At 43.0% G+C, this 21,970-nt stretch overlaps 1 protein-coding gene across 1 annotated transcript; it reads right to left on the reverse strand.

Moving 5' to 3' along the window:
* Positions 1-1,077: 1,077 nt before the first annotated feature.
* Positions 1,078-19,357, reverse strand: canx (calnexin). The gene is made up of 15 exons (XM_084953315.1): positions 19,249-19,357; positions 14,690-14,914; positions 13,730-13,803; positions 13,233-13,291; positions 12,918-13,059; positions 12,717-12,798; positions 12,273-12,465; positions 11,928-12,117; positions 11,041-11,154; positions 10,688-10,844; positions 10,381-10,596; positions 9,547-9,666; positions 7,390-7,513; positions 7,233-7,306; positions 1,078-4,013 (listed from the first exon to the last, which is right to left on the reverse strand). Exons 2-15 carry the CDS (start codon positions 14,909-14,911, stop codon positions 3,954-3,956), a joined length of 1,827 nt encoding a protein of 608 aa, XP_084809441.1. The 5' UTR covers positions 14,912-14,914; positions 19,249-19,357; the 3' UTR covers positions 1,078-3,953.
* Between the last annotated feature and the right edge of the window lie 2,613 nt (positions 19,358-21,970).

Consider the following 21,970-nt stretch of genomic DNA (forward strand, 5'->3'; position numbering starts at 1 on the left):
TTTTTAAATTATGAAAACCGCTGTCAGCTAATTTTACTGGCAGCAGGTTAAACACTCATCAGCAGTTTGACCGCCACAATAAAGATTATTTGGGGTCATTAGCGGCCCCTGAAGGACACTAATGGGGCCAGGACTCCTGCCTCGCCCCTCAGAAAAAAATAATTAATTAATTAATAAATCATAGATTAGGAAAAATACCAAAATAAATACATTAATTAATACTATGCAAGAGTTACATAGAAATTAACATAGAAAAAGAAACCAAAAATAGAAAAAAGCAAGGTTGGACATACAAATTTACATTAAACTATAAATTAGAAAGAATAATATAGAAAACAAAAACCTCTACAGAAATTGAATGCTTGTTTGCTTTTATTTTAAGTAAATTTAATAATTAATCTCTGGGCTCACTACTAGCAGGTGGCGACATGCGCCATAGGGTTGGAGTGCTATGTGAGTTGGGTAAGGGTCATGTGCAGTGGCCCTGGTGGTCCGATTCCTGGCTACTGAAACTTGTTCCTGGGACCTAGTTGCCTCTCTGGTGGGGAAGGAGTAGATATACCCCTGGAATCTGTTTTCTGACGAGCAGTTGTGTTCTAATCTGGAGTTGCCCTCGTGAGAGATGGCACACAGGGGTAAGTATACTTGTAGAGGGTGTCTGGTTCAGCGGTCATAGGATCTAATCTCTGCTTTTTTGCACATGATGTGATTCTATCAGCTTCATGAAGTGGTGTCCCCCAGCTCGCAGCCGTGGAAACGAGAATTAGCGTTATTCCAGAGTAGCTTTGCATGATTTACGGTTCATAATAATCCTTCATCTCATACCAGGACAGCCCTGCATTTCAACCTCAGTCTGACACAAACTGACTTAATGACTGCCTGCTTTAAGAGAAGACAAATGTTAGATTTATAAGAAAAAGCGGGGCTAAGTTTACATGAAAAAAAGTGGGGAAAAAAGCTAATTTGAGGGAAAAAAGTTAATTTCAAATAGATAAAAATACTGTTAGAGATGGCATGTTTATTTATGAGCTAAAATAAGAAAAGCACAATAGTAAATAACCACGCTGCTGCCTCTGCTTCTGTTTCCATTTGATGTTTTTATTAATCAAATCGAGTGTTGACCACGTGTCCGCACACACATAAACACAGAGCAGGCTCCATCATCACAGTATTTCCATTGAAAGCTGGAGCTTCCTGTCAGCAGGTCCACTCAGCGTGGACGTGGGGAAGGCGGCCGGGCCAACCATTAGTACAAACACAGAACAAAATAAAAAGCAGAGTTACAGAGGCAGAGTCTCCCCCGCAGGTACAGTGTTCAGTCTACAGTCTGTTAGTGAGGCAGCTTCAACAACGCCGTGAACAACGCCATCGTGCCTAAACAACAGCATCTTCACGGCCACTACAAGCAGCAGAGCCAGCAAAATCGTCCTACGAGGAAGAGGAGATGGTCACCTGACACAAACTTTCAACACTTGCCATAAACCACCAGGCAATCACAAGCAGCCTGTCCCGACTGAAAAAAGGATCTGGCTCAGGATTCACACTGGAATAATTTTCCACCTGCTGATTGCTTCAGTTTCACCTCAGACGGGGAAAAAAAAACCAAAAGAAAAAAAAAGGTCCTGCAGGAAGATTAGCACATAAACAGGTGATCAAGGGTTTGAGAGCATCAATAAGTTTCACAGATATTTGAAATCATTGTTACCTGCCAGGCACTTTTATCTTGGCAGTGGAAAAGAAAATATCAGAAGAGTGAAGGTTAAAGTCTGTAAAATTCAGATTTGACTGAATGAACAATAACGATTTATAATCAGAATAGTCAAAAATTACAGCAAATGATTTGATTTGAAGCATTATTAGTGAGAAAATAAATCCGGCTCGTTCTGTGATTCCCATTGATCCACCCAAACTCTGATAATCACACAAACCAAAGATGGAGTTTCTCCTTCTTTATTAAGTTTGATTCTCCACCGACAGCATTACCTCTGACACCTGCTTCATATAAGATGACTTCAGGCTCAAAAGAGAATCAAGTTAGAAAATGAAAAACAACTTTTAAATGTATTGATTTTGTGGCCCACCAGAGGGCTGCAGACGGGACACCGTAACAGCGCGTTACATGACCAGTCAGAGTTTATATGCTGATCTCTGGTTTTACCAGTTTAAGAACGATGGTTGTTTTTTGGTAAGTTATCACAGACAGATGAAAAATAAGTCTCACTCTATGAATAAATAACTTTTTTGCACTACAGGGCAGGACTTAAAACTGTTGGTTGGACGGACACCAGGCATTTTCCCAGCCTGATGCTGAGGTCACGTGATTATCTTCCAGGGGTATTGGTTCTGAATTTGGCCCCACCTGTGGTCACACATGGCAACTGCTTCAGCTCACAAGGTCAACTTACTCACACCACCTGAGCTTTGAGCCACGCCTATGCTCCACACCCTGAAAACGACCACCAGGCGGGTTGACTCTACAGGCGGACAGCTGAGATGTTAAGCACCTCATTGTGGTAGTGTTTTTGTGTTGTTCAAATGTTCAGAGAGCGCCACTGCTATAACAAAACAAACAAACAAACAAAAAAACAACAACTTAATTTTAAAGATTTTTTGTGTGTGTATGAGCTGAACCTTCATTCACACAACTATCATACCCGAGATCAGCAGACTGTTGCACGTACGGGACCTTTGACCTTTTTTAAAATTAGACGAGCTAACATATGCTAACATTTACATAAGAAAAACAAAGACGAAAAATGGAAGAAAAGGTGTTACCAGTTTATTATTTCAGACGTTAGCATGACTGATAGCTAATCAATGAACTCCACAAGCTGTTAGCAGCTAGCTGCTGTAAGCATTGGTGGGCTGACTGTGTTATAGCGCCACACAGCTCACTAACTTTACTAGCACCTAGTTAACACCAGGTTTAAGGAGGGTGAAGAAACAGCCTAGTAGTTTCTGGATAACATCCCCAGCTCGACCGATTAGCCAGCAGGAAACTGTGGTTGTTAGTAGGATAACCACCAGCAGGCTGCTTTACTGTAATAAACAAGCTGTTAGCTTATAGGTTTGCTAATACAGGTACGGTTGCTAAGTTTGTTGTAGCATTCATTAGCAGCCTGGTGGATCAAATTTAAAAACAAAACCCGAGCAATGATGGCAAGCTGATCCCAAAGCTAATTAGCAGCATGTTGGTAAGCTAATTGGGCTTTTTCGATGCTTACTCACTGACTGTTGGTAACGGTTAGTCTAGCTAGCAAGTTACATTGCGTTAGCTAGATGACGACATATTGGATTAGCCAACTGTTTATAAGCTCTTTAAGGAACGAGGAAGACTTCCGGTTGGTCAAAAGATTTTAAAGTCATCCTGACTGTTGGTGTAGTGTCAGCAGGTGTTTTCACCCAGACTGCGACGACACAAGGCAGCAGGATCACGGCGGCTCAAGCAGGATGATGCTAGGCTAAGCCCCTCCAGGGACCGATTTAGAGTGATCTCATTGGCTGTTTAACACCCTGGTTACCTGGAGACTGTTTGACCTGACTTATGTTTTGGCTGCTGGAAGGCTAGAGACTGCTGGAAGCTCAACAAAGACTGCCTCAAGCGGGCCCTCTGAGGGTGGCAATGGCGGTGGACAGGATGTTGGTCCTGCAGGTTCGACTGCTCAGGTGTTGTGAAGGAATGACGCAGCAAGTTTTAGTAAATCTCTTTGAAAAACAAAAATCCTTTGAATCTAACTCGGCGCTGTTCATACACATAATCATTATCATCATCATCATCATCAGGTGTCCATGTTGGAGGTTTTGATTAGTTTCCCGTTGCTGCTTCCACTGGTTCCATTCAGGCCTCATCGCCTCAGAGTGGACGGGAAGAAGAATGAGGAGGAGGAGGAGGAAGGGGAGAGGGAGGAGGGATGAAGGGGGTGAGCTGTTGAGGTCAGGGCTGCAGTCAGATTTCACTCCTTCCTGGGCTTCCTGCTCCTCGGAGATCTCCGCAGAACATCGTCCTCGAGCTTCTGCAGAGGAAACGAAGGCGAGATGACGAGTCAGTTTAAGTCAGAGAGGAAGCTCGATGTTACTCGCTCAAATCAAATCATCTGAAACAGACTGCACAGCCTCAGACGGAAAATTCAATTCAGTTTTATTCATACAGCACCAAATCACAACAACCGTCACTTCAAGGTGTTTTATACTGTAAAAACCCTACAACAGGGGTGTCAAACATACGGCCTGTGGGCCACAGTCAGCCCAGGAAAGACTCCAGTCCTACGCAATGCGCAGCTTTGGAAAAATAAGGAGGGTTTGTTTTGCAGCTTCACCTACTGATAAAGACCTCTCTCCACCCCCCATGACCATTCATACTACAGCATTACGTAATAGATGATCAATGACATGACAGAAAAGCTGTGTTTACAATCTATTGTAGAAAATTCAGGGTTTGTTTTTTTCTTCAAAATCTACAGGTTAAAAAAGAAAAAGGCTATTTTCTGTTAACAAGAACCCCTTTTCTTTAATTTTACACACTATTTAAAATTTAAATAATTTATTTACTACAGCAGCACCTGTTAATCATGTAGAAAAACTAAGAAATAGTCATCAAATTGCTCCTCTTTTTCTAATATTCTGATATCTGACGGATTAAACGTGTAGTTAAACTTCTTTATAATAACACAAAGGGAGGTTTCACCTGTTTGGACCACTTAGGGTCAAAGTGGGGCTGTGCAACATGACCAAAATCTCATATCCCGATAGAAGATTGTCCCGACAACAATATATAATCACAAAATTTTTACATTTTTACATTTTCTGTAAATATCGGGCAAATCAACTTGTGCGTAAAATGTTTTCAGCTGGGCGTCGTGTACCTGGAGTTGAGTGTTTTGAACAATGCATGAAGCTATACATTTTTTTGGACATAACTTGTAACAGCCGCCATTTTCTTTGTTTTTATTTAACGGCGTGCTGCGGGTAAAGCCTGTTCTAACGTTTGAGTCCAAGGTTTATTTTGTGCACCAGACGGCTCTTTTTTTGCTTCTCACCCGTAAACTCTCTCCACACTCTGTCACATGATTCTTGTGTAGGTGGTAGAATAGGTTTGTTGTGTTTGAGTCTGTGGTGGGGACTGGTTTGCAGCATAATTTGCATTATACGGTTTTCTGGTCTGTGTCAGACTTTTCATAACCAAACCATGTCCATGCTACAGAGGTAGCCCCTCGTTTAGGAATAAGGTCCTGGATTTGCTTTGACTGGTCTTTCTGTTTGTTATCATTTAGGTTTATTTGGAAAAAATCTCAACAGGATATTGAGCTTTATTGTGAAAAGTTTATGTGGAAAATAAACAAGCGGACAGTGGAGCCACACGCTGGGTTTATCGTCGTTGTTGCTAACGACAACATGTAAAAACAGTTGCTTGTCCGTCCGTAGTGTGGTTATTTTAAATATAAGAGAAAACTTTATGAAATTATAGCCAATACAGTGACCCTCAAAACCATGAAAAAAATATTGCAGTAAACAGTTTATTTTGCCACATCATGAAACAAACGATAATGTAATATGAAACGATAGACATTTTCATATCGTCATCCGATATATATCATATCAAACAGCCCTACGTCAAAGTGGGTTGTATGGAGTCCACAATGTAAAACGAGTCTGACATCCTTGCCCTATGACTAGGGATGGGTACCGGTATCCGGTGCCATGATGGCACCGGTTCTGACGTAAACGGTAGTAACCAGACTGAAAAGCAGTGCACATTTCGGTGCTTTTTTTTTTTTCCTGAGATGTCATACACTTTGAATTCTAGCCAATCATTTTCCGTTTCCGAGGATAGTAGGCGGGCCCAGGTATGTACGTTCTTTTAGAGCAGAGCTACAGATTAAAAATGCCCAAGGCGAAGCGGTCAAAGTCTGGCTGTACTTCACAGCAAAAGATGCAAACTCAGCAGCCTGCAACAAGTGCTTTAAGCTGATACTGTGATACTGTGCACAGGAGGTAACACCTCAAATCCGATGAAACACCTGGCGACGCATAGCCTTTTTTTTTAAAGCCGAAAAATGCGCCGTATTTGATAGCTTGCTGCGAGACCTCACACCCTGCACATCTACTACGGGTGTGGTGCCTGTTATCGGACCCGGAGTTAGCAACATCCCCCAAAAACCCGAAGAGAAGAGTCCTGGCCCCTAGCCCTGCCAGTGTAGCAGAAATGATGACGGATGATGATGGCAGCAGCAGCCGTTCTTCTCTGGGTCAGTAGCTTAATGTTATTTGTGTGTAATTTACGTTGAGTAGGCTAACCACGTTATTACATTAATGCATGTAAGGTGAACTAGCAAACATCATCATAGCTACATGCGGCTGTCTTCTTGTTTGATGGCAGATACTCCCTTCACCCTGGCCAAAAAGGCTAAAATGACCAAAGAAAAAGTGGAAAACAGCTAAACATGAGAGGTTTTTGGACAAAGTTTGTGTTTTTTCCATTGTTTAAGCGCTGCTTCCAGCCAAGAATGATACCAAAAATGCCCCATAGCTGCAGAAAAGGCTAACATTGTTATCTTTTTACAAAAAAAAAAAACAGCTGAACATGAGAGGTTTTTGGACCAATTTTGTGTTCTCCATTCTTTAAGCACCGGTTTGAGCACCATTTAAGCACCGGCACCGTTTCAAAAGTACCGGTTTGGCACCGGTATCGGATAAAACCTAAACGATACCCATCCCTACCTATGACTATGCAGAGCAAAGCCAAAAATCAGAGGACCCCATCTGAGCAAGCACTTGGTGGCAGTAGGAAGGAAAAACTCCCTTTTAATAGGAAGACACGTCAGGCAGAACCAGACTGTGAGGGGCAGCCATCTGCTGAGGCTGGTCGGGGATTTCAACTCTCCTGGAAAGCAGCAGATGTTACACCTGCAGCACATTTACAGCACGCTGCAGACTGAGCTCATCCCACATTTTTACTGAATTGAGGCTTTTTCAAGTTTTCTACATTTTATGTTTCAGACTCCTTCAAAACAAATCTGAGAAAATAAAATGAAATTAAAGTTTATCTTTGCAACAAGCTTTAAAGACCGGTGCGAAGACATTTAGAAAAACAAAAAACTTATTTTCTTTGTAAAATATAAATGACTAAAACTACAAAATGAACCTTCATTTATTTATTAATTTTTACATCTTTTCAAAAGTTAAAGGAGCTGAAAAGTCACGATTGAATCTGCTGTGATGAAACTTTGCCTCACCTCATCAGCTGTGTTCTCTTTTTCTTCATCCTCCTCTTCCTCTGCAGGTTCTTCATCTTCACTCTTTTCTGTGTCTGAAAAGTAAAGATGAATCAGATTAAGAAACAGCTGCAAACTCAAAAGAAACAAACAGATTCAATTTGAAGATCTCAGTAACCTGGGCTGCTCTTCTCAGCCTTCGGAGCCTCCTCGGCTTCCTCCTCCTCTTCCTCCTCCTCCTTCACATCAGGCTGAGGTTCGTCGGTCTTCTTGTACTCTGCCGGCGACGCCGAACTCTTCTTCTGCAGAAGGAAACGAGTCAGTTCAAAGCGCTCCTGTGGTGGATGCTCATACTAAACAAAGTTTGTAATAATAAATTTACTGTATTTAAAATAATCCCCTGAGCTCAGTTTATCACAGTTTTTCCTACTCTTGGATCTTTATGATGTCATACAGACAGGATATCCCAGATATGGTCACCTGAGAGGTTTGTGAGGGGCAGCCAATTAGAAGAAAGAGTGAGGTTTGCCAAATTTACATTACTTGTGGTGGTTGGCTAGTGATAGTTTTAAAATAGCATTATCTAAACTCTTGGGTAACATGCTGATCCTGGACCAGCACTACGATGACGCAGGAACAGCAACACGATGATTTCAGGTTCCCTCAGCTGAGGATCTAAGACTGATACAAATACATAAAGGCACCGTCACATTTATGAATGGACGGTTTTACTTTTGCAGTCAAGTCACACTGCAGTTCACACCCGCAACAGTAATTTACTGTTATTACCAAACTGCCTTCTCCATGAACAAGCCAGCATGCCACAGTGGAAACAGCTGAGACGGCCAGATATGTGACATGTTCATAGGAAACAGTATTTATAGGCCAAAGTACTGGGCCACACCTCTTAACCTTTGAACTCAAGCGTTCTCAGTCCTAGTCCTGCAGCACCTAGCCAGGCAGTCCAAACCTCCTCTGGCATTAACATCAGCACAGACAGTGTGTTGCCGGGAGCTTCGGTTTCCACGGCTGAGCAGCTGCTGCAGGTGTGACGTGAAGGTGGCCCGGGACTTTGGTCCATGTAGAGCGAGTTAAACAGCAGCACCGCCTTCTCAGATCCATCATTCACAAACACATCACTGCCTTTCACTCACGGTTTTTGCCTACGTTTGATAAAAAGCGCCCTTTCAGACGAGCATTTTCAGAATGTGTTGGCCAATAGGAGAACAGAGTTGTGCCACCAGCACGTCTGCTGCAAAGGATTTCACCTGATTTTCCAATATTCAGAACACCAACAAACCAGTCACGAATTCTCAGTTATAATTAGTGTCACAATTACAACCAATGAGTGACAAGGTTTAATGAAACAGAAAGACTGCACTGCAGCACCACAGACGCACACAAGCAGCACAAACACAACAACATGACATGAAGCTATGCTAGCAGCAGTATCAGTCACCGGGCCGGAGGAGGTGGTGGCAGTGCGGTTAGGGCGTCCAGCGTCATTAAACTCTTTCTGCAAGCTGGTGAGACTCAAGTGACCCTGAGCTGATCCTGACGACCTCTGTGGACATTAATCAGTGCGATACAACTTAAACCATTAAATGAAACCTCTGGAATAACAATGTGTGGTTTTGACAGCAGGCATGACAGGATGCCCTGAGGATCAGACTGCAGGACGGACAGAGGTTTGATTTTCTCATGTCCAATTAAAACCTTAAAACGATTATCAATAACAGTTAAAAATGCAGCTTGAATTATAACAACAGTTTATATTGATTAATTTCCACCAATCACAGGTCCACCAATCACAGGAGTCCACCTGTGAGGAAATCCTCCACAACAGCATTACACCAAGCTGCTCTCTTATTCCTGACAGGGTCACCACAGCAGATGGATCTGTGTGGTTGATTTGGCACAGACTTCCATTGATCCGGGCCTGAGAACGGCACCAGGAGTATGCACGCTTGTGCCCCACAAGGCTGGGTTTGCAGCATCGAACTGTGGCTCTTTGAACTGCTGAATTTTAACTTGTAAATATCAATTTTCATATTTTCACTACAGAAAGTTTGACAGTTAATAGGAGCTTCTCAGCTGACTGAGGCATAAACATAAAGTCATGCATTGTTACTACCAGCAGAATATAAATGAATGAGTAACACAGTAACACTCAGTGGGGGAAAATGTTAAACTCTCCGTGCTCTGAAGAGGCAACAGCTTCACTTTTACTTCAAACTTATATAAATCAAGACAGACACTCGACTTTCAAATGAGGAAACTTCAGTTTGATGCTGCAGAGGCGCAGACCGTGTGTGTGTGTGTGTGTGTTAGTTACCTTTCCAGTGCAGCAGAAGACGAAGATAAGGATGAGTGGCAGAGCCACAGTGAGCACGTAGACGACCCAGAGCCACGGACGCTCCTCTGCAGCGCTTAGCATCTGCGCTGCCAGCCCAGGCTGCACGACCACAGGGGGGGGGGATAAACAAAACAAAACAAACAAAACACATGAGGAAACATCACGGGGCTCCCGTTAACCCAGACTTCAATAAATCCACTTCACACATTTCTTTTTAAATGATCAGTAACGATATCAGAGTTGAACACCAAATCTCTCCCAGTCATGCTAATAAGTGTGAAACGCTTGTCTATTAAAGGATATCCACTAGCTCGGAGACATTTAGAGGGATCCTTTTATTTTTGATGACTTTGGCTAAGAGCTCATGAAACTCAGCAATCCGGTTTCTCAAATGATCAGAATATTTCCTAAAATGAATCAAATCTCTTCATGAGCCATAATCATCAAATTAACACAAAAACAGACTTGATACATTTCACTTCATACTGAAGAATATATTTCAAGTTAACCTTTCGGAATAAAATTATGGGAAAAGGATTTTGTCCTTAATATTCAATTGTTTTGTGAAACATTAGTAAGGAAACATAATTTTCTTTCATTTCTGTTGCGCAAAAATAAAATTTTAACGTGTTTGATGCTCCACCGTGAAGCTGCGCTGAGGTGTGTGAGGTCACCCTGAGCATTTGAAACATGAGCACACACTTGATTAAAAAAATAAATAAATAAAGGAAAAGAAAAAAACTCCCAAAACAAATACAGGTCCGATTTATCCCAGAAGACTGAATTTAATCTGATCTAATAACATGGACCAACCTCAGCGGCACCCTCTGCTGCCTTCTTCAGCCCCCAGCTATCAGAGGCCCAGCGTTCGGCAGCGTTGCGATCATTGGTGATGAAGAAGTTGTCAAAGAAGATGTCAGCGGTCATGGACCAGAGTTCAAGCCCCAGGGCGCTGAACGGTGACATCTTGTAGGGGTGAAGGTCCTCAAAGTACGCCGGGTTGGGGATCTTCCTCGGCTTCCAGACGCCCTGAAAACACGAAGGGTCGGAGGTGAGGAGAGCCTCCAAAAGACTCCACCCCCTCCATCTAATGATCACCTCACACTGAAGTCAGACTCACCTGATAGTTGGGGTTATCAATCATGGGGGGCTTCCATTTGCCCTTGTAGTTGGGGTTGTCGATCATTGGCCGTTTCCAGGTGCCGCAGCCGGGGGCGGTCTCACAGGCGGGGTTAGGGATCTGAGGGGCCTCCCACTCTCCGTCCATGTCCTCATCCCTGACAGGCACGAAGAGTACTCTGTTATCTTCTTTATACTGGAATACAGGTTTTACTGGGACTATTTTCAGCAGTGGATTAACCCACGTGCTTTGTCAGGAAAGCGGTTCACAGTGAAAAGGAAATCTGTACTCTGTTTGCTTTAGACATTTCTTTCCTTCCACCTGCTCCGGGCCGACAGGCAGGTGTAACTCACCAGTCTTCAGGTTTGATGGCGTCAGGGTCTCCGATATACTCGGGCTCATCGTCCAGCCAGCCGTCGGGTTTCACTGCAGATTCATCTGGAATCTGAGCCGGAGCATCTTCATCCCTGCAAACACACAACAACCCAAGTCTGCTGTCACAGAGTGGCAAACATGGAAGCACCAAACCTGCAGTTCCTCTAACATCCAGCAGAGGCTCCAGCAGTGAGTCAGTCCCAATGACAGGTGGATTGTGACACAGGAGGTCATAGCTGCTAGCTGTCTCCTAGGGTTCCCCTCAGCTAATTGGAGTCTCTGAACTGGACCTCTGCACGGTTTTTGTGCCTTTGGAGCATTTTTAATGACATCATCTGACCAATAATATAGCTGCTGTGAGGTCACTGTACTTAAAGGGAAACATGAAGTAAGCCTTTGATTTCTAAATAGACATGGATTGTGTTTTTAATACTTTCTGAATCTGTTACTGAAGTGTACGGTAAGAAGAAGCACAATCTCCAGATTTTAATTTTTTTTTTTTTTTACAGTTATAGAGGGTTTACTTTATTTCCCCCCCTTTAAATAAATTGTAAATAAAAAATTTTTTTTCCCCTTTTTAAAACTTTCTTAAAATTTTAAGATCTTCAATTCAGGAAAAGTAAACGATCTCAGAAATAACTGAGCAACATAATCAGCTGCGTCTCTCTGCCATCTTCAGCTGGTATTCCTCGTTCTGAACCAGATCAGACTGTCCACTTATAAATCGAGACTGACCCCGTGACGCTTTTACTGCAAACAGGTTTACTTCAGTTCCAGTCGTGCAGCCGTGGCTCAGTTTGTTTTCTTTAGGTCAAACGCTTGGACGAAAGTTTGAGCAAACTAAAAATGAAACCCTTGTACTGACCAGTCCTCGGGTTTGACGGAGTCCGGGTCCTGGATCTTGGGCCTCTCATCCCAGTCCTCAGGTTTGTGGTCATCAGGGTCCTCGATCTCAGCGGGGGGGTTCACAGCGGGGGTCATGTCCGTCAGCAGGTTGCCGCTGTTCACGACCGTCTGATCCACCAACACCTCAAAGCTGTTGTCAGAGTTCACCACTGTTGGAGGCAACAGAGACGAGTTAGGCACTCAAAGAAAAAAATAATAATCAAAGTCTGCAGTTCCTCTAACGTCCAGCAGAGGCCAGGGTCCACAGACTCCCTTGTTAACATTTACAGCAGAAATAAACACGTTTGCAGCCTGTGTGTCTCACCCAGCGTGTACAGGTGAGTCTTCTTGTCGGTGAAGTATGTCCTCAGGTCGGCGTCGGGTTTCTTAGCGTGTTTCTCTTCGTACTCTCCGGTTTTGGGGTTTTTGTGCCTGAAGATGAAGTGCAGCTTGTAGTCTTCTCCACATTTGTCGGGTCCAAACATGATGGTGTACGGAGTTTTATCCACAAACTGGTCCTGCCGACACACACGGACATGTTACAGCGCTTACCTGCCTCGTAGCCTGCAGGTGTTTTTATCAGTCACTTATTTCAGTGATCAATAAGAACATTTCATAGATATATCATAGATTTGCGTCTTTGGCTCATGACAGGAAGATGAGTTAGTGAGTTAGATCATTTAAAACCTTTTTAAGTCACTGTCCTGCTTTTCTTTTTGAAGCGCCATCATTAATAAACTGAATTAACGTGTGTGGGAATCGCACTGACCAGGTCGAGGTCGGGCGTCTCAGTCAGCAGCTTTACGTAGGCGCCACCGCAGTCGATACCCGACTGGAAGTTCACCTCATACCTGAACACAGACAGATCACACTGCTGATCAGTACCTTTCAGACTGAGAACACCTGGGTGTTCACACCCATCTACCAATCAGAGTTTCAAATGTGAATCAGACATCAAAGCTGTCCTTACTGGATGACAAGGGGCATGGTTTCAAAGGTGAAAGGTCGCAGCAGGTGGGCTGAGATGGCATGATGTTTGGCTCGAGACTTCAGGATCAGACCTTTGTCGCCAGGCAGCTTACTGTCCTTCATCTCCTCCACAGCCCATTTACCTGTTAACATTGTCATCATCATCATCATCACAGACAAACACTAAAACAAGGCGGTAATCTTCAGTACAGTGGCGTTTTTAGGACATCCCAGGCTCAGCTGATTTAATATCTAATGTAAAAAACTGCTCATGCACGTCATCATGTACACAATGAGGTTACAGATCTGCACTCACCGTCGTACTTCGCGATCTCTTCGTCTGCGTCATCCTTCTTGGCGTTGGACAGAATCCACCTGAAACAGCACACAGAGGGTTACGACTCGCAGAGCCGCAGCTCTGAGGTTTACAGGTAGATGTACATGTGTGCACCGACTCCTCGGCAGCATTTTTCACAGATCAAACACCGAGGCTTTTCTTTGATGAAACTGATGATCAAATTAAACCATATGACTGTTTCACTAATCAATTGTCTTGATAACTGCTGGGAGAATAACTTCAGCTAATTGTTCCAAACTCTGGGCTAATCTGATAGGTTTAAATCAACTAATGTTACAAACAAACCATCACTAGGTTACAGCAAGCTGGCTCTGCGCCAGTGAGGGGGTGTCCTTAAATCCTTAACTGACCAGTTGGCATGCATTAGTGCGATGCTAGCACGTGTAATAAGCTTTAAAGTAAGAAAAAGAAAACATGTAAGTGAAGGTTATGATTCATGCGTGTGTGCTGCTCACCCATCCAGTGTCCCCTTATCAAAAGACTCTGCAATGAAGTGTTCCCCCTTCGGCTCAGGAGCTTTGTAGGTCACCTGAGTGAAGAAATGAAAGTAAGTTATAACATCCTCATGTGCAGGTTAACCAACACATTTGTTTGGTTCGTCCTCCTCTTCCTATCTCAGATTGAGCTCAAAGCCTTTCAGGTGTGTTCACTTTACCTCAGCTCCACTCTGAATAACCAGTCAAACTGGAAGTGAAGCAAACATGATCAAAACTGTGGAAATGATTCACGAGCAGGTTTCTGTCTAAAACCTGCCGACTCCGGGAAAATTCACCCATTAAATCATTAGACTGAATTATTCTGAGGTCCGACTCTTAGTCCGGTCTGTGTCTGTAGAGAGAATGCAGGTCAGTAGATCAGCAGGGGAGATCACTACTCTCTCATCAGACCCACTTCCTGACCTGATTGGTTAATGGGTAACAGACACTTCTGGGTTAAACATTCAAAACCTCAGAATGAGCCAAAACAAATGCTGAGAGCACAGCAGTTATAATCCTCACAGGTAAAAACTTCAATAGAGTTAACTTTATTCATACAACCAAAAACTTAGACAAACAATTTTAACAGCTTTCAGAAAAACAAGAAACAAGTAACTTTTTTAAAAACCTTTTTAACACGTCGGTAAATAAAAATGAGGACGTCACTGATGCATCATATTTGACTTTAGGAACTGATGGAAAATCTGGACCTGGAGATGGTTTCTAGCTGATTTAGTTTGGTGCCCCCTAGTGTGCAGACCCATGTAACTACAGCTTCTATTGAAAATAAACTTTAACGACTTTATGAAACTAAAAAAAAAAAAAAAAAAAAAAAAAAAAAAGATTTTCTACCATCTGCAAATTTATCATTAACAAGAATTCATGAAAAACATTTTTTTTTAATTAATAATAAAATAAAAATACATAAAGCTGTCTTACCTGTGGACTGGGAGGGGTTTTAGGAGCAGGTGGAGCATCATCTTGCACGTCGTCCTCCAGGTCCTCGTCCTCAGCCAAGCTCAGGTCCATTTCGTCCTCCACGTCGGCATCGTCGCCATCCAGACCGTCTTCGACCAGATCGTCAGCCCGAGAGACGGGGGCCAAACTGAGGCAGAGGAGGCCCGCCGCCAGGAGAACAAACAAACCGACCCGCTGATTCATAGTCTGCACAGAGAGGAGCAGAAAAACCGTCACACCTGGATAGCAAGCAGGGCTGGGCCAAAAACCAGTGATCTTAGTTATACAGAGATTTCTCTCATTTTATTGTTTTTATTTTCAATTTTATAAACAACAACAAAAATCCACACAGTCGTGTTCCCCCATCATTAACAGACTGCCAACCTGTGTTTCATCCATCACCATGGTGACCAACCACGGAGCGCCCACAGGACGTGCTCCTCGGCTCCTTTTAACCCTAATGAGATTACACCCCGAGGGATTACAGCAGCACCCCGGTACAAACAGAAATGCACACGCACACACACTACCTTAGCTGTTTTACGGGTTATTTAACATGAGATGGTGTGTCAGTCATGACTGATGACTGACTTCCTGTCGTCTTTCAGTGCAGCAATGCCGTGATTACACAACTAACGTTAAGCTGCTGTGTTCAGTGACCATCAGAATAATCAGGCCCAAAAAGGTTCTGTGTTCCTGAACCACATCAAACAACAAAAATTAAGACTTTACAACATCAGCAGGTAAAAATCTGGCAAAAAGATTTGTCTCATCAGGGCTCAGCAACCCCAACTGCTACTTGGGTTTACAGTTGTTCTTACATTGATGCTTGCCACTAATGACAGTAAAAGAATTTTAGCCTGACAAGAAAGTGATAAAGATAATCAGGGACATCGCCACGTACACTGGAAAAAAGTAAAACCAATACTCGGAAAGTCTGCTAAAATCACTGACGGCCGAGCTTGGTCTCCTAAAAGGAAAACTAAACAAGCTCACTGAAATCAGTCAGCAGAAGCTGTAGCCTGCCTTCTTAAAGCTACAAATATAATCACACTACATATACACTCTGTGTATACATACATACATACATACATACATACATACTCTGTAATTCAAATAATTGCAGAAGAAGAATGTGTGCAGATGCCCAAACAGAGAACCTAAATCTGGAGGAAACCAGGGAATGACGGATCTGGAGTTGATTTTGCATCTGATAGATATTAATGGAAGTGGTGCAGTGCAGGTGCAGCCGCAGGCGGAGCAGTCTCAAGTAGTGATAAGACTGGTGATGTATTTAAATGAGAAAGACAATTTAGACTGGCTGACTAATCTAAAGACAAAGTTCTCCATCATTCATCATCCTCCATTAAATCTGAGGAGGATAAGATTCATGATCCAGATCACCACATGACAGGAAGTGCAAAACCTTCTGACCTCAAGTGTCTCTATTAATATTTATTCCAGCAGATTTGTCTCATCTGAGCTGATTCTAAAAGGTAATCAAATTACCGATCAGTCCGATTGGTGCCAAGTAAAAACAAAACAATCTGGTCACATGACAGGAAGTGTATTAAGATTAAGAAAGGCAAGAAAAGTGGATCCTGAAGTTAAGCACATCTCACTCAGCAGACTGCCAGCTAATCAGATTAGCCTTTCAACCAGATTAGCATACCTGCCAGCACTAGTCGTTAGCTTAGCATCAAAGGCGTTTTGTGGGGTCTGAAGGAGCCCGAACTTTAAAACATTTCTGTCCTTAATTCTAGTCAGGTTAGTTTTGTTTCTGTGCACGGGAGGGTCATCTGCCAGGCTGTCACTTAAATGTGTAAAATGGATATGCATACACCTTACTTTCCAAAATAAAAGAACAAAAATTTTACTTTAAGCCTTTCTTTCGGTTCCCTGCTGCACAAACAATGCTGAACTTCACTGATGAGGTCACAAACTCACACTGCAGTTTTCCAGCTGCCTGTGGGCAGTAATAAGCTCTTAGGTGGCCTCTGATTGGCTGATAAAACAGCAGCTTACAATCCTAATCAGCTGAGTGAAACCAGCTGAAGTGGCTGTTATCCACCCAGACTGAAGGCTCCAGTTGACATTAGTAACTTAATCTGATCTCAGAGCTGAAGGACATCTGCTGCTCCTCACACCAACCAATTTCTAATAATTCATCAATAATGCCACGAATTACAGAAATGTGTCAGCTTTTTCTACTCTTGGGTTTTTGTGATGTTATTAGATGGCGACATCTGCATTCAGTCATCTCAGTTGCACTGAGGCCCGGTGTCACATAAATAAGGAACTGTGAATCATGCAAAGCTGCTCTAACAGAACAAACGGTGGAGCTCAGACTGCTGCAGGTGTTCAGGTTGTGTACAGTTAAACAGCATGTGTCAGTTAAATCGTAACCAAACCGGATGGACTGGTTAGCATTTAGGCTGAACAATGAACCCGAAAAACTGAATAAATCAAGAACAAGCCCAACTCACTCAGTCTGTGGTCGTGACTTCAAAAAACAGTTTGAATTAACGTTATGATGCGTTTCGAAAACCAGAGAGCAGAAATAAGATTAAAATCCCAAATCCTGTTACTGCCGTGTCTGAATTTAAACATGGTCAGGTTGTTTTGGCTCAATTTGTTTCTAATTTATGATTTTTTTTCCCCCCCTGTGACACACTGTGCAGGGTGTACACCACTGGGATAGGCAGAAGCCCCACTACGAAGTGGATATGCAGAAGAGAATGGAATTATTTATGTTCTGTTAAGGATCAATGATACGGTTTTTATTTGTCAGGTAATTTTATCAATTAAAGAGTCACTGCGTGTAAGCCCTCATATTCCCACCAAAGATTGCTCCTGTAATCTAAGCGAGATGATGAGATGATCATATATTCCTTCAATAAGCAAGCATGCATATGCTACTTTTAAATGTGGGAACAGAAACCATCTCAGATTATGCGCCTAACAGATCTCGGGCCAGTTCGCTTTGTTCTTGCTAACTTAAGACAGACCAACTACTCAGACAATTCTTGTACCCATTCATTTTTTCACAGTCTTGTTTAAAGAAAAAAAAAAAATCTACAGAGAGCATCCAGCTGTGATGTCTTTGCAGCTGCCCTTACAGTGATGTTGATCTACAGGAAGTAAAAGTCAAAGATTTCTGCAGATTAACATGCCTATATCGCCACCTGCAGACATCCTGGAGTAAACGCTACGGACAGCGGCCCTTTGAGCGAGATGTTACAATGAAAAACAGCTGCTAACTTATACCAGACAGCCCAGTGTTTCCCTTTTTAATATTAACATTCTGATCTTACTTTACATATACACCTGAAAAAAGCAGAGAAAAAAATTATAGCTCGGTAAGCATCAAATGTTTAGTTAATGAAGAAATGTCTTAAAACAATCCAGATGTTAATCCTGATCAATGTGATCGTGATCATTTCACGATCATGGAGCAATTCAACTTTAACATAAGACTTTGAGCTTTTCAGCATCACCGTTTTGGTGTTTTGAACCCAGGTGTGATCTGAGAGGGGTGGATATGACAGAGTGAGCTGTCAATGATGAAGGAGCACCACCCATAGTGCCCCCAACTTCCTAGGGTTCTTTCTGACCATAAAAAATACTTTTGGCTACTCAGTTACCCCACAGGTAACGGGAAATTAACCAGCAACCTTTCGTTTGCAAACGTGAAAATGACACCAAACATCATGCTTAACTCAGTATCCAGCTCTGGTTTTACTTTAAAATGAGAGGAGTCGCCCCCTACTGGTAATTCTAAGTCATACTGGTAAAAACCTGTGCTTACATACAGCCTAGGATCAGCTCATTTCCATCCACTTTTTCACCGTGATAGTCTGACAAGTTCGACCACAGTGGTCACTGAATCTGCAGTGTCTACCTGTAATGATGCTAACACACCTGTGACAGCGGACAGGTGAATGGAGGTCAGTCATGAAAGCGCGTAGCTTATGATTAACTTTTTTTTTTGTTTGTTTTCATACACCCATTTTTTTCTGCCAGCCTCCTGCAGGCTTTGCTACCCGGATCCTAAAGCGCGGTCTTCTCTGGACAGTTTATCAGCTGATCCTAAACCCTTCAAAGAGCCTAAAAAACACCGCCCACCTCCTCCAGATCCCTGCTTAGCCCAATGTTAGCATAGCACCTTACGGAACACCCGACTTTGAATGAAGCAGTCGGACCAATTTTAGTTTCGTGTGTGAGAAAAAACCCGACTGTAATGCATGTTAATCAAACCAGATCACCGGGACAAGACTCGGGTTTAAGGTGCGTTTATTAACCGCTAACGGAGGCCACGGCAGCGGGCTAACGGCTAGTTGGGTTCACCTGCGGCTAATTAGCCATCAGCCCGGTGCTAACTGTCCGCAGGAGCCACGGAGAGGAGATTTAACGGATAGAAACCGACAGCATGTAAATAACTACAGCCCGGGCGACGTGAACGGAACACCACCTGTCAGAAAACAGTTGTATTCGGCTGAGCTACCCTTTAAAAATTCTCATTTATTGGCGTTTTCACTCACCTCAAGCTCACCCGTGCGCCGCCTGGGAACTACTGAGGAGGATCACGTGGGGTACTGGAGGGCACTAACCGCCTTCCCCCGTCGCCGATTGGTTATCCAGCGCGTAACTTTGACGTTTCCTGTCAACTGTCAGGAGCTGATTGGTCAACAGAAACTCTCGCTCGACCCGCCCATATGGAGCTGCACCTCGTGGACAGCGATGATTGGCTGAGCTGCCAGGGGAAGTGTGCCCTCATTGGCTGTAGTCATGCTTATGAAAAGGCTTAAGAATTCGGGATGAGATTGAAACTGATTTTTGCAGATTTTGATTCATAAACTGATTTAATTCGGTTCTAACCTATTAAAGACATGAAAACGGTCTTTATTTCGCATATTTGCTTTATTGAATAAAACATTCTGAATTTCCAAAGCTATTTATTTAATAACTTAGTTTAATTATGACTTTTTTTTTTTTAATTTATGCTAACTGTAACCAAATCATACAGTCTCTGGGGAACAGTTTTATTCAGAGCAGAAACAAAGGTCAAATTTATTGTAAAAGGTATTTATTACATGTATTTCTAATCTAACAGCACCTGAAATACACATTTGGTACACAAATATGAGATAAAAAAAAAAACCCCAAAAAAGTTACCTTTACTTTAATGAGAACCAAAAATGAATTTTCAACTGTTTTTGTGCACACAGTAAACATGCACACCGGTCTGCGCTAAAAGACTGTTTGATAAAGTCTAGGGGGGAAAAAAACGTGTGTGTTGTTTACCTGGGAAATCACAATTTAAATGCGTGTGTGATTTCTGTGTTTGAGGGTCCCTTGACCTGTGATGTGGTGTTGTTGTTAGTGTGATCATCACTGAAACAACAGCCAATCAAGGCATGCTGACATAGCTTTGATTAACAGTTGACAACTGAGCGGGCTCAGCTTCTTCTTTGATGCTAAAGCGAGACCTCCAGGCCTGAAAAATTAGTCCAGCTCTGAAGAGCTGGACTAATTTCAAACCCCACAAGGCTGCCCGCTGGGATTGAAATGATGGGACGAGGCGTGAGTTTCTCAAAATGGGCTCATTGAGTGCAGCACGGAGAAGATCTTGGAGAACGCACGGCTGCCGTGAATACTCAGAACAAGACCTCTGAGTGAAAAACTGGATTACATCTGGAGGGGATAACTCGAATAACACCTTTGAGCGCAAATTCGATCACATCTTGGGGAAGTGCACTGCGGTCGTGAGTTCTCAGAACCTGCTCTTTGAGCAAAAAGAATGACAACATCACAGAACGTAAGTTTGGATAACATCATAGAAAGCTCACGGCTCTCCAACGGGAGATTGAGAGACCAGTGTTGGACTGTTAGAACAGCTTTGAAATTCATATGAGTTGTTCGCACTAAAGTAAAAAGCACCATCACTTCATGTGGATACCCTCTCGGCGCTAGCTGCGGTCGCAAGGCTGGAGCCGAACAAAAAACACCCTGATAACGACTGTGTTTAGTCTGTTCCTTCCCATTCCATGCAAGGACACCTGGGTTGGCTGGAAGACTGTTTACTTAGCCTAGCAGGGCGAAGGACACTGTCTCAGCTGAACTCTGGACACGCACACACATACATATACACTGATATGCACACACTCATCCCCCCTCCCTTTCCAAACGCTTTCAACGCTTATTCCCTTCCGATGCTGACGGTGGATCAAGGAGACCGGCGCACAGGCTGCAGGCCCGGATGTACTGTCTAAATCGGCTGTCTCTCACCCTTTACCCATCCCTGTTGCTTGTCATGTGTTTCTTTGGTGTATTAAGAGTTTGTTTTTTTCGTGTGCTATGTGCAGAGGTGTTTTTTTCTGTTCTCAAACTGATCTCCCTGTTGGAGCTCAGTCTGGGGGGAGTTATTTTTTTCTCCTTATCTTTCCTCATGTGGTGCATTTTCCATTGTTATACCTCTCTGACCTGTCTTCCCCATGTGATGTTTTGTGTAATGTATGTATGGTCGGAGGGTAAGATGGCACCGCCATTGCGTGCAATAGGTCGGCAGCCTTATGAAATTTCCCCTTGTGGGACTAATAAAGGTATATCAATCAATCAAGATCCTCTAACATCTACCTAAGGCTCCAGTAGTGAGTCAGCTAATTGGAGTCTCTGAACTGGACCCGTGGACTGTGTTTGTACTGTTTGAGCCTTTTAGAATATTTTTAATGCAATTATCTAATATGGCTGCTTTGTGGTAAATTGAATAAACAAACCATTCAACAGGCCTGAGCTCCAGTATTGCTGAGTGAAACTCTAGGATTTTAACTGGATGTTATTGTGCCCTAATTAGCAGCGACTGAATAAACATAAATCACATAAGACTGATTCTTTATAAAGCTTCTTTGGGCTGTTCCCTTATTCACCAGGGGTCGCCACAGCAAATAGATCGGCATGCTTGATTTTGTCAGGTTTTCAGATCAGATGACCTTCCAGCTGTCCCCAGAGATTTGGGTGACCTCCTGGACTTGAAAAGGGATCTTCTGTGTATTAGCTGAAGGTGTTAATCCCTACACTATGGAGCCACAGATAGTGATGCTTTATCATCGAAGAAAATGTTCTTGACTCTGTGTCAGAGCAGAGCTCTAAGAATCATGTGATCTTCCTGCATGTGACCGCCACACCACATGCTGCCGTTACCCTTCTAAACCAAAACTCAGTTCTCTTCCAGAGCTGGTTGTTAAAGGTACCCATCCACCTGCT

The sequence above is a fragment of the Perissodus microlepis genome, chromosome 2 (genome assembly GCF_051167445.1).
Source record: "Perissodus microlepis isolate ML-2025 ecotype Zambia chromosome 2, ASM5116744v1, whole genome shotgun sequence".
Lineage (NCBI taxonomy): Eukaryota > Metazoa > Chordata > Actinopteri > Cichliformes > Cichlidae > Perissodus > Perissodus microlepis.

What these genes read in the sequence shown, in the direction of transcription:
- canx (XM_084953315.1), bottom strand. Translation starts at nt 14,911, where the DNA reads ATGAATCAGCGGGTCGGTTTGTTTGTTCTCCTGGCGGCGGGCCTCCTC. An exon ending in AGAGATCGCGAAGTACGACG is followed by an intron (nt 13,060 to 13,232) that starts GTGAGTGCAGAT and finishes CAATGTTAACAG; the next exon opens with GTAAATGGGCTGTGGAGGAG. An exon ending in AAGAGAACACAGCTGATGAG is followed by an intron (nt 4,014 to 7,232) that starts GTGAGGCAAAGT and finishes TTTCCTCTGCAG; the next exon opens with AAGCTCGAGGACGATGTTCT.